The sequence below is a fragment of the Sinocyclocheilus anshuiensis genome, unplaced genomic scaffold, assembly GCF_001515605.1.
Source record: "Sinocyclocheilus anshuiensis isolate Anshui unplaced genomic scaffold, SAMN03320099.WGS_v1.1 scaffold355, whole genome shotgun sequence".
Classification (NCBI taxonomy): Eukaryota; Metazoa; Chordata; class Actinopteri; order Cypriniformes; family Cyprinidae; genus Sinocyclocheilus; species Sinocyclocheilus anshuiensis.
In genome coordinates, this window is record NW_015549571.1 from 1,925,115 (window position 1) to 1,938,496 (window position 13,382).

General features: G+C 36.8%; 1 protein-coding gene across 2 annotated transcripts in view; it reads right to left on the reverse strand.

Moving 5' to 3' along the window:
• Nucleotides 1-13,382, reverse strand: part of LOC107657401 (ubiquitin protein ligase E3 component n-recognin 3) — an 81,254-nt gene that overhangs the window by 62,645 nt on the left and 5,227 nt on the right. Inside the window, exons 2-14 of one of the 2 annotated variants that reach the window (XM_016445457.1) lie at nt 10,736-10,933; nt 9,206-9,300; nt 7,809-7,955; nt 7,661-7,701; nt 7,224-7,290; nt 6,981-7,111; nt 6,052-6,280; nt 5,754-5,933; nt 5,237-5,370; nt 3,743-3,829; nt 3,594-3,659; nt 3,193-3,282; nt 1,578-1,706 (exon numbers count right to left, since the gene is read on the reverse strand). In XM_016445457.1, the coding sequence (XP_016300943.1) occupies nt 1,578-1,706; nt 3,193-3,282; nt 3,594-3,659; nt 3,743-3,829; nt 5,237-5,370; nt 5,754-5,933; nt 6,052-6,280; nt 6,981-7,111; nt 7,224-7,290; nt 7,661-7,701; nt 7,809-7,955; nt 9,206-9,300; nt 10,736-10,933 (1,594 nt within the window). Of the gene's footprint in view, nt 1-1,577; nt 1,707-3,192; nt 3,283-3,593; nt 3,660-3,742; nt 3,830-5,236; nt 5,371-5,753; nt 5,934-6,051; nt 6,281-6,980; nt 7,112-7,223; nt 7,291-7,660; nt 7,702-7,808; nt 7,956-9,205; nt 9,301-10,735; nt 10,934-13,382 lie in introns of those variants that run through there. The other variant, XM_016445456.1, reaches the window with a different exon arrangement.

The window sequence follows — 13,382 nt, forward strand, 5'->3', positions numbered from 1 at the left end:
TCTTCGGAACACAAATTAAGATGTTTTTGATGAAATCCAAGAGCTCTCTGACCCTCTAGAGACAGCAAGTGAACCGAAATGTTCCCAGGCCCAGAAACAATGGCATCGTTAAAATATTCCATGTGACATCAGTGGTTAAAGAAAACTAAAATATGCGTCACGGTACTCTCATTAATGGCTAGAGGAGAGGTATTGTTGAATAAATCTTTATTTTTGTTTTCTTTGCACACACAAAGTATTCTTGTAGCTTCGTAAAATCACTGATGTCACATGGACGATTTTGTCAACGTTCTTGGTACCTTTCTGTGCCTTGATCAAGTTGTACCCTTGGAGGGTCAGAAAGCTCTTGGATTTCATCAAAAATACCTTAAATTGTGTTCCGAAGATGAACAGAGGTCTTACGGGTTTGGAACGACATGAGGGTGAGTAATTAATGACAGAATTTTCATTTTTGGGTGAACTATCCCTTTAAGATAAATTACTAATGTCTCAGGAGGAAACATTCAGGATCCATTAACACTCAGTAAAATATTAGCAATGGGCTTTTGGCTCAAAGAGCCAGTAATAATTAAAAACAAACTATAACATTTACATTTAGTCATTTAGCAAATGAGGACAATGGAAGCAATCAAAATCAACAAAAGAGCAATATGCAAGTGCTATAACGAGTCTCAGTTAGCCTAATGCAGTACACGTAGCAAGTTTTATTTTTTATTATTTAATAAATAAAAAGAAAACAGATAGAATAGAGCAACCTACTGTTAGAGGCCTTTTTTTTTTTTTGCTTTTTGTTAATTGTATAATAAATTAAAAGAAAACAAATAGATACAATACAAAAAAATAGAGAAGCTAGTGTTAGTATTCTTTTGTTTGTTTTTTTAAGGAAACATGCAGTTAGTAAATGAATAGAGTGCAAGTCTAAAAGGGGCAAGTTTTTTTTAAAGAATAGAATTAGAATAGAGAGTGCTAGAGTTAGAGGGTCAAATAAAGATGGAAGAGATGTGTTTTAGCCGATTCTTGAAGATAACTATATATCTATAACGTCTATAACGACTGCCTTAACCCTCAATGAATGATGTAATTATTCAGATCAAACGGTCTACTGAAGAAAATTCGCTGCTGTTTCCTGTGTGCCTTACAAACAACTTTTACCTCAAAGGAAAATTAACCTTTAATTATTAAATTAATTATAAAAAAATTAAGGTTTAAGGAAAAAGAAGGAATATTCCTCACATTATTAAGCCATGAAAATGGAAATATGAGAAACACAATCATGCTGTCTGAAAAAATGTAAATATCTCGGTTTTGATGCTGTAAGTGACACAATGACCTTTGCATTTTTTCTATAAAACCAAACAAAACAAAATCAAAAAAGGCAAAATGGCTTTGACATATGAACAAAGTGGTGTAAATACTAAATAATTAGGGCTGCTAATTGATTACAAATAACGTGCATGACGTGCCAAATAATCAAAATAAAATCAGATGTGGCAAATAATTTTGGACCCTGGATGAACATCTATTTCAGTACAGAAGTGTCAGGTGAGCGAGCGAGAGCGAGAGTGTCAGCAGGTTACCTGCAGGAGGTAGATGTCCGGGTCAATCATGGAGTTACAGAAGTGAGACTGCACATAAGTCATGGCCTGACCTTTAATCTGCAGCCCATTTCTCACCCACATATTACTATGGATCTCAGACAGGCTAGCCTGCACAAAATCACACACACAGATCAACACATGGGTCCCGTCTGCTTATCACACACTGTGGCATTAGCTCCACAACACTGTCACATGCCAGAAGTGAAACACGAGACATCAGTGAAGATTACGACAAACGGCTGCAACATTACACAACACAATGCCCTCTGCTTCAGCAGCATTAATACACTGACTGGCAAAATGAAGCCTTGTGCATGGCTGTAACATTTTAGCATCTAGATCCAAATCAGAAGCACACTATTACATCATAAATAGCATCAGAGGGCAGAACTCGCATACAACTCTGGGGAGTCCTAATTCATAGGATTGGCTTTCATCCATTAAACATATCTTTTTGTGTTTTACGTGTTCTGCAGGTTATTGTACAGGTTATTTCTATACAACACAAGTGCATGTGCTTTACACAGTCATGTTCCAAAAAGAACGAAATATGTGACCCTGGAGCACAAAAGCAGTCTTAAGTCGCTGGGGTATATTTGTAGCAACAGCCAACAATACACTGTATGGGTCACAATTATAGATTTTTCTTTTATGCCAAAAATCATTAGGATATTAAGTAAAGATCATGTTCCATGAAGATATTTTGTAAATTTCCTACCGTAAATATATCAAAACTTAATTTTTGATTAGTATATGCATTGCTAAGAACTTCATTTAGACAACTTTAAAGGCGATTTTCTCAATATTTTGATTTTTTTGCACCCTCAGATTCCAGATTTTCAAATAGTTGTATCTCGGTCAAATATTGTCCGATCCTAACACACCATACATCAATGGAAAGATTATTTATTCAGCTTTCAGATTTCAAGAAATTGACCTTTATGACTGATTTTCTGGTCCAGGGTCACATAACACCGTAACATTATCATAAAATCATTTCATACAACCTGTCTGTGTTCAATTCAAAGCTCAATTCATAATTTAATTAATAAATTCACTGCCCTGTCACAAGAAACAATTGTGCTTAGTGCCGGGGGCACCACAAGTGAACCGTCCAACGGCATTTTTTAAACTGGAATAGATAAAAAAAAAGCATTTGACAAAATGAAAAATGACAGTTTCCTGTTTAATTGTTTTAACAACTTTGTAAAACAAATTAAAAAGTTTTAAATGTCTATTTATTTTTAAATGTAGAAATTTAGACCGTTTTTAATTGTCTATTAATTTGTCTACTTAAAAGTGAATTAGTTATTTCCATTTTTATGTGTGAATTATTAAATTGATAACTTGTTCATTCGTTTAATTTTAGTTGTCACTCTTAGTCCTCCATAGTGGGGAAGACTTTCAGTGATTTCGATCTGTCCCACACACATATGACCTTGAAATTTAGCGTACGAATAATATCTGCTCCTTTTATGAGATACGTGTAGTCTGGACAGCACTGGTAACTGACAACCAGCAGAATTTGCCTGGCCTTCGACACTGATTAATTCTTCTCGTATTAATCTCTTTATTCACCTTCATTGTGTATTACCTGTATCTGAAGAGGGTGAACCATGATCTTCATAAGCATCTCCTGATCAGGAAGCAAACTGTCTAAATCCAGACCTTGACACCTCACTCCCTGCAAAACAACGAAAAACAGATCAGTTTATAATCATGCTCAAAAAAAAAAAGCCTTCAAACAGACCAACTGCTGGACCCTATTTAAAATCTGATTCTGGAGCAGCTCTTCGCTGAGAGTAAAAGATCAATATATCATTGATTAACTGTCACTGATTTTTTAATGACTCTTGCACAGTTTTACAAGTAGGAGTGACAAGTGGCTGTCTTTGAGTGAGATGTTGAATTATTCACTCAACCGATTTGTTCAAAAACACAGATCGATTCAGGAACACCACTACTGCAGTGTGTGAGACTGTGTGTCAAGCTCACCTTGCTGAGGAACATGGCATAGTATCTATGGAGAGGCAAATGAAAGGTCAGCTGGTTGAGGGCAGGCTGTGACAGAGAGACAGCGGGGGGTTACTCACTGGTTCCATGTTTATCAAGACAATCTTGCAGCGTAAACATCAAGACCGTACCTCATCTACAAACCCAATGGCATCAAACCACATCTGAAGAGTTTCCAAACAGTAGCGTACCACTGTTTTAGTGTACTCTTGGGTTTCCTGACAATACACAACATGTTTAGTTCATACACAAGCCTCTTTAAAACCTCTAATAAGGGGCTGTTCACACAGAATGCGATTATGAATTCCACTGCGCTGCTTTTCCATCGTTTTTTAATGTAAGCATGCACTAGACGGAGTAGTAGTAGTATATGTTTATTTAATGCCATGTCAGCCTCTTAGGCTATTTTCATGGCAAAAGCAATGCAAGTATAACAAATACAATAAAAACCAGCAAGCAAACAAACACAAGTTATATTACACAAGATTTTTTGCACTAGACAGATGTGTTTGATCGCTGAACAAGTGTTTCATGTCTTTTGCAGCACCTTGCGCACGACTCAGTGCTCACATTCTACTGCTTGCATTTTTTAAAGGGGTCATCGGATGCCCATTTTTCACAAGTTGGTATGATTCTTTAGAGTCTTAATGAAAAGTCTATAACATACTTTGATTAAAAATTCTCAACGGTAGTGTAAAACAACACCCTTTTTACCTTGCCAAAAACAGCTATTTTCAGAGCAAGCCGTTTCGGTGCATGTCCCTTTAAATGCTAATGAGCTCTGCTGTCCCCACCCCTCTCTTTCGTGGGGTGACGAGCCATTCTCATGAGACCGTTTACTTTAGCCGCGAAACTTGCTAACTACCACGTTATTAGGAAAGGCGATTTGCAAAGATTCATAAAAAAACCTTCTCATTCTAAAGAATACTCACTTCTTCTGGAGGTGAAGCTGGATCACGAATGATTCGCGCGGACATAAACGCATTTAGGTAGATCAGGGCGCATTCCCTTCAGAAACAATGTAATCCACTGCGAGTTCAGCGGCTCAGATGTCGGGAGTAAATGACGACTGCTATGTTCATTACTACATCCAACAACAAAACACTTCAATCGCTTAGGAGCCATTCTTGTCTACATCAGCTCCGGTGGTGAAACAGTGGCGGACTGATGACAGCTCACTCAGGGCGGGTCTAAGGTAAAACGCTAGTGTCAATCAACAACCGTAGGAGGGGCCTGGGTCTGTATGACATCACACAGACAAGCATCTGAGAATGGCTTGATATGAGAAAGGGGAAATTATTTTAGGAGATTGTAAAAAAACCACTGGGTGGATTTTTATCATTATAGGGTGGTTGTGTACACACACTGCCAACACACATTTATGTTCAAACAACATGTAAAAGTGCATGTCGCTTCCGATGACCCCTTTAATGCAAAAATGTGTTCTGTGTGAATGGCCCCTAAAAGCACCTACTGTACTACAACAATAATTCTAGAAGACACAAACCTGCATTTAAAATATTTAAACGCTAAAAAGGAACTCTGTATGTAGCATCTAAATGAGAGCATTTTAAAAATAAAAAGATGCTGGAGTGTGATGCATGCAGAGATGACTGTAGCCTCACTTTGACTTTGCAGTGTGTCAGGAGACCCCACATGGGCTGAGCACAGGCCTCCAGCTCAGCTGCAAACGCTGCATAATACGTCTGAGACTCAAACTCCACGTGCTCATTCAGCTCTCTCTTATTCAGATTCATCCCTAACCCAGCAAAAGGCACAGACAGGAAATCCATAACATCAGAGTGAATCATTGACTCGCTGAGATCAAGTTTCAGCTGTAACATCAGTTATTTAATTCTAATCAACGAGCCTTAATGACCTTTCTAAAATGAATAGTCCTGAATGCTTTTTACTATGTAGTTAGCATTTAATAAAGACGTTCAAGACCAAGCCATATTCTAAGTGCAGTCACAATATCAATAGCCGGAACTATTTTACAACAAAGCATAGCCTCTCATAACTCATTGCTTGATTAAGCAAACACTAATTAATTTGCATTTTGCCATTCATAGGACTGAAGGAAAACAGCACTACAGAATTGTAAAACAAAAATGAGTGCAGGATTTTCTCTCAGTTATTGACCTTGGAAGAAGGAGACGAAACTCATCCAGAGCAGCAGTAGAGAATGATCCTCCAGGAAGCGCTTGGCCACACTTTGGTGCGAGAGGATATTAATAAAATCACTAACTAAAGGCCAGTAGGTGTTATTCTTCAGTAGAGCTTCACCACAGTTCACCACCACGTGACGATTGTTCTCCTCATCTGTGACAGATTGAAGGCATTAAGACATTTTGTAGCCAGCAATCCAATAACTTTGCAAACGGTGCAGCATAGTAGAAAGCCATTTGGAACACAGCGTACAGCGTGTCTGTTTTGTTACCTTGCAGTTCGCTCTTGATAAGGCAGCTCTCCATCATGTAGAGGAGCACAGTGACCATGATGTCCAGTAACTGGCACTCCTCTGTGACGTGTCTCGCCAGCTCCTCGTTACTGAAGAGCTGCACGCTGATGTGAACGATGCGGTTGGACATGGTGTCCGACTCGTGACTCTTCATGAGGGTCTTCATGATGAAGGCATAGTGTTGTACAAATGTTTTAGTGAACGTGATCTGTGGCGCAGGAGAAGGAAGTCCACGTTACAGATTTTGTTAAAAAAAAATAATAATTTAGAGACCATGGACCGGTTGCACGAGCTGTACGTTAAGTAGTGGTGTAAAGGGAATAGAAGCTGAATTTACACACCATTTCATTTTTGTAGATATTTGGATCCACATATTTGTTAGACTTAGATGAATGATGATTAGGAAAAATTATTTCAATGCTTTTCCCTCGTGTTCCTATCGCAAAAGTACTGCTTTTTCTTTCAAAACATTTGCGTTCCCTCAAGAGCCACATATCTCCATCACAAAAGTTTTGCATGCAAAGTTTCTCAGGGAACGCAAAAGTTTTGCATGTGAAAGGAAAAGTTTTGTAAACAAAAGCATTGAAGTAAATTTTTTTTTTATATATTCACCATGTCTCTTAACAGAACAAACACTGAAGGCAAACTTCATATTATGCTACTAGTACACATTACTTTATGGAGAGCTTACAACCTACTAGCTACAATCAGTCTTAATAACACATGGTGCAACAAGATAAAGTACAGTGTTGGTTGCTAGTAGTTAAGAACTCATGAACATCTGGTACAACACTACTCATATGTACAAAGTCCAATATTAACAGAAAGAATAACAACTCGAAATTTACTAGCAATTTAAAAGTTAATTTTGGATCCTGCACATGTAAGAGTTTAACAGCATTAAATACCTTGTAATCCTGATCTGGCAACATGTTGAGCAAAAAAGTGACCATCTTCTGTGGAAATTCATACTTAATAGTCCAAAACAATAACTCTTCTAAAAAACATTTATGTTTCAGGGTGTCCATTATGGATGGATCTAACAAAACAGGAAAAGAGCAAGGAGATAGAATTGTTTTGTTACTACAGTACATTATTTGGGGAATAACTGTTCAAGAGATTTAAGAATGATGAGATGTAATGGGATCTACCTTTGGTACTGCTACTGAGCTTCACTCTTTTCCTCTGGCCCACACCCTGCAGCCCATCCTGATCCTCCTGTCAAACACAGACGTGAACCGCTTTTCATTTGATCTGGGGCTTGATTCATAAAACAATTTTACCAAATAAGCCAGGATTATTTCAGTTAGTCCAACTTATTTTGAACCAGATCAGCTGACAATAAGTCAGACTAACTGAAATAAACCTGGCTTATTTGGTAAACTTGTTTTATGAAACAGGCCCCTGCCCTTCTCAACAATGAGCACAGCTAAAACAATGTCCTTTGACAAATCGGTTCAGTGGCCAAAAAAAAAAAAAAAAGAAGGCTGCATTCTCAACAATGACAGAGGCAAGACACACCCTGCTGTGCTTGTTTTGACTGGTTGCTGGGTCACATTTTATCTATCCCACAAGTCTGTGTGCCTACCTCTTTGCTAGAGTCCTCCAGACTGGCAGCAGCAGTAGCTCCTAAAATAATAACAAACATGAAGACAAATATTGTTACCAAAATTTCAAACCTGTCTCTCCCTATTGACCCATCAGGAATAAAGCACAGAAGAGGCAGCAGGTGTTACCCAGTAGACTGAGCGCTCCTGCCCCAGCTGGAGTATCTGTTGCCCCAGCTCCTGCTCCTTTCTCCTCCACTGACACCAGACCTGAACTCTTCAATGCCGACAAATACTTCTCATAGTTCCTCTTCGCATAAACATTCTCCTCTTGACCTGTGGGTGTGGGACAACATAAAAGTGTGAGCATAAAACTGAAAATGAGTTTGAGTTTTAAAGGGGGTCATATGAAGTGTGAAAAAGAACAGAAAACATTTTCCACAGACAAAAAAAAAAAAAAACAGCTTAATTAAAAATTGTTGAATTGATGATGTTCATTCATACATCAATGCATAAAAGTCAGTAACAACAGTTCAGAAACATTAAGTAATGGGGAAGTAGGATATAGGATACACTTTCAAAAATAAGGTTCTAAAAGGGGATTTTTGCAGCAGTGCCAAAGAAGAACCATTTTTAAATAACCTCTCAGTGAACCATTTGTTTACGGTTGAGAACATTTGAATAAACTGAAGAAACTTGTTTCATCTTAAAGAAGTTTTATGGAATGGAAAGGTTCCATGGATGGAATCAAAGATGCCAATAAAGAACCTTTATTTTTAAGATTGTATGTGCTATTATCCTAAACATTTGTGACCCTGGACCACAAAACAGGGTCAATTTTAAAACCCTAAAATAAATAAGCTTTCCATTGATGTATGGTTTGTTAGGATGGGACAATATTTGGTCGAGATACAACTATTTGAAAATCTGGAATCTGAGGGTGCAAAAAAATCTAAATATTGAGAAAATCACCTTTAAAGTTCTCCAAATGAAGTTCTTAGCAATGCATATTACTAATCAAAAATTGGGTTTTGATATATTTACGGTATGACATTTACAAAATATCTTCATGGAACATGATCTTTACTTAAAATCCAAATGATTTTTGGCATAAAAGAAAAGTCTATAATTTTGACCCATACACAATGTATTGTTGGCTATTGCTACAAATATACCCGTGCTACTTATGACTGCTTTTGTGCTCCAGGGTCACATTTAGTTAACTAACAGAAAGTTGCCAAACATTGTGATGTTTATGGCTCCCAAATAAGCCTAAGTTTAACAAGATCCATGATCATTGCACATTTCCATGCAGTAAATATCGGTATTTGTTTCACATTAGAAGAAGACAGCCAATCATAAAGGTCATTGGCATACATAGGTTTTTAATGGCACGGCAACAAAAACAGACTTTTTAATTGTACGGGTGAGAGAGTGGAAATGGTCAAATAAATAAATAGAAATGTGATAAATACAACCCCAGGAAACAAAAGGTAATTAAAAACTCAAAAACAAGATGCATGCAGACACTATTTGAACAACGTTACTTTTTACAGGCAATCCCAACACATTTCAGACATACTCACCCATACTCAGTTCTTTAAAGGTCTGCTGATTGGTTAAGATCTTGGTGAGAACAGTGCGCATGGCCCCGCCCATCTTGGTGAGCTCTTCTAAGAATTAATATTGACCAAGCACCATTTAACTCAAATGTCCACTTAATCTTTAATATTTGACCATTTCTTTAGGACAGAAATGCTATTGACAAAATAAAGCAGCATATGTTACCCCAGTGGGCACGATTAGCAGGCTCAGCCAGTACACGCCATAATATTATTCAAAAGCACAGAGAAAGCAGTTGACGTTATTTCACATCGCTGATGATCTTATTCATCGCTGGGTTTTTTATATCCTAATTGTAATTTTTCTGATCAGTTCATAAGCTGAGTCCACTGAACCAGCTCCAAACTAAACAGATCCCATGAAATGAAAATTGGAGTATTGTGGCTTTTAGTTCATGTCTATGAGCTTTGAGGCAATCTAGTGTATAAATTAACACAATAGCCTTTAGCTGACAGATGCATTTTAAAATATAGAATTTCTAAAAGGAAAATGGAACTTATTGATGACCCCATCATGGAAGGAGAAGCCTTTGATACTCCCCGCCCCAACTGTTCCAATAGGAAATATATCAACATATGACGTTTGTATGCTCCAGAAACCATTTCATGTGGTCTCTGAAGTAGTTACAGCAGTATGCAAATGAATGAAGACTGTTGGTAACTGACCAGTTTTGATTCCCATTAACTTCCATTATATGGACAAAATATGGGTAGACAATATGGATTGACATGGAAAATTAAAAAAAAAAATATGGAAAAGACAACGGGTACAGAAAACTGTTTGATCACCAACATTCTGACATAAAACACCTTCAGATTTACTCACCCTCAAGCAATCCAAGACGTAGATGACATCACTTGCTCACAAATAGATCCTCTGCAGTGAATGGGTGCCGTCAAAATGAGAGTCCAAACAGCTGACGAAAACATCATTATAATAATCCACATAAACATCTAATAATCATGTGACGTGAAAAGCTGTAACAAACAAATCCATCATTAAGACGCTTTTAACTTCAAACCATTGCATCCAGAGTCCTCTATTCATAACATTGCTTTCTCCAGGGAAAAAAGTTGTCTTGTCTGAATAAGGAGAGAAATATGCACAGACCAAGCATAATTTGCAATCCAAAACAGTCCAACACAGTTGTCTGTGGATTTTGATGTGAGGACAATTTTTTTCACTGGATAAAGCGTTGTTGTTTATTATGGACTTGTATAGCCCATTGGTCAGAAGTGATGTTTAAAGTTAAACTGCCTTGATAGATTTGTTTGTTTGTTTTTTACAAACATGCAGCTTTTTACTTCACAAGATGTTAACTGATGGACTGGAGTGGTGTGGATTACTTCTGATGTTTTTATCAGATGTTTGGACTCTCATTCTGACGGCACCCATTCACTGCAGAGGCTTAAGTAGTGAGAAAGTGATACAATTTCTCTAAATCTATTCCCATAAGGAAACAAACTCTTGAAGGGCCCGAGGGTGAAACTTCCAACAATTGTATTTGTTTTAGCTGAAGCATTTCTTTAAGGTGTGATCTGGTGTCCTCACCTGGCTCAGTGTAGCCGTCTCTCAGGTACTGAATGATGGTGATGATAAACCGCGGCAGCACCATCTCAGACATGAGCAGCAGATCGCGAGGGACTGATGGCACATTCTCTCCCGTTTTTAACCGATGCCTACTGCAAAACCTGTCACACAAGAGCACTTGAATTAGAATTTAATTCAGCTGAGCTGAATTTGCTGTTTAGTGTGCAAAAATTCCATTTTCATTGTAATATTGATAACTGGAAAAACCCCAGTCTTGCCTGCATTAAAGAACATTTGAATCCTATCTATCTGATGTCTGAGGTCACAGTCTGTTTTCATTCTGCACTACAGAATATGCAATTCTTCAGGGTTTCACTAACATAGAGGAGGTGTGTTAGATCAGCGCTCAAAAATATAATTATACAACAGTGTATTTTCCCCATTAATTTTCATCGCTGAGAGTTCAAAAATGGGCAGGGCCAAACTAGCCAGCTCAGAGGTGAAAAACAGACAAACATGCACTCTTTTGTTTTTTTCAATTGGGAATGCACTATTTATCCCATGAAGCAATGCAACTAGGGCTGCCACTAACGACTATTTTCATTTTGATTAATCTATCGACTAATTTATCGATTAATCTAAACGATTAATTTCCCACCAAAAAAAACAACAATTTTACTTAAGAATATTTTATTAAACTATTTAATTAAACTAAATGAAATCCAAATTTATATGAAATGCTTTTTTTAAAGCAAAAGTAAAGTGCAACATAGAGTGCAAGAAGCAAGTGTCCATCTCATAGTCCAAATCACTGGAATCAAAGTTCAGTATTATAGTGTAAGAATGACAACATATCCACGTGTTCTAGTCTACTACTAATAAAATTATAATCAAAAAACACTTTTTAAAGGAGTATTTACCAGAAATGTTATTTACCAGAATTTATTTAGGAGAAAAATCTAAATGTGCAGCATTTCTGAAAAAAACAAAAAAAAAAAAAAAGGTTTTTTTTTGTTTTTTTTTTATAAAATCAATTATTTGGAGATGCTTTTGATTATTAAAATTTAATGGAACCATTCAAATGGAATCCAGAAAATAATGGAAAACAGAATTTGGTAAAGACAAAACTGTAAAACTCAATTAATTACACGGGATCTTCGATTAATAAAATGTAATTTAACCATTAAAACAGAGTATAGAAAATTTAAAATGGAAAAAAAACTGAATTTGAAAATAAAACGGATTTCATAGGGCCCTATAATTATAATAAATTTTTTTGTGGTAATAAAAATAGATGTAAGTGAACAATAGCCTTTAAAAATGTTTGTAATACAAGTTAAAACTGCACTGAGAAAAACAACTAAAAACATTACCTTTAACTTTGAACTTTCAGCTACCTTAAATTTATGTGTAATTGTATGTGTGTGATGAATGGAACATTGTTGTCAGTAATTTGTAATGGATGTTTGAAGTACTTAAGTTAGTGGCGTAACGCTTACTTGTTTTTTTTTTTTAAGGCAATCGGTTTGCATGCTTTTAGCCAGTAAATCAGAAACTGTGCGCAAGCGATATGCCGGTGAACGTCAGTAAATTCACTAGAGAAAGTGAAAGTTAAAAAAAAAACTGACGGAGCTTTCTAACGCTGCATTAACAGCGCTTATTACACGGCTCTGTGGAATACTTGATTCTGATTGGTCAGTCGCGACATTCCGAGGTATGTTATCCCTCGATTTCATGTCATGTAATAATAGGCCTAATAATAAGAAGAATGTAACAGGCCTACATTACTTGGAAATGCTAAATCCTCTTAATATTGCCAATTTTTGATGCTTTGTTTTGACAATATCTCTAGCTATTGTCGACACATGATACGACGCATCTCAGCACGGGGAGGTTATCACGAGGCCCCCCGCAGTGTGTGCCCGTCTGCTATGCCACTGTGTGGAATTAGTTGTATGAATTGTCGGCACTTTATCTATCTTTATCTATTGTAAAAAATGGTTAGAATGTACCATGTTTTCCAGTTGGCATTGAGAGTGACTGACACTTGATGGTCAGAAAAAATGACTAAATAGATGTGTAAAAAAAATTTTGTATTAATTTGTAAGTGTCATATTTGGCAGTTGGCATTAAAGTTATATAACTAATAACAGTGGCATATGAGAAGTTCATACCACAGAAAAAACATTAAATTTGCATTTTTCGAAGCTGCTGTATGTAAAAAACACAAGGTGGCTGAATTTGTATGCTGAAGCTTATAGGCGTTCATTATTTTCACTCAATTTAATTAGTTTTTTAGCCCCCCCAAGCTCAGGCTGAACGGCACCGATTGTAGCTACTACGCAGTACACACTATCCTTTCCGTGGACTTTCGTAGAGCGCCGCGCCAAACAAACTCAGCAGCATATCTCTCGGTCTTTTCCTTTTGTTTTGTTAATCTGTTAATTAGGCTATTTAAGTCAAATATTTTACATATAGACTATGATTTAATAAAAACAGATTTTGTTATTTTTAGTTAAACTTAATTTGTGTTGCTTGTCTGCGCTCGACCGCTGCCTTTTTTCTCTTCTCCGACCCCGCAGCTCTCTCCGATAGCTTTTTTTTTTTTTT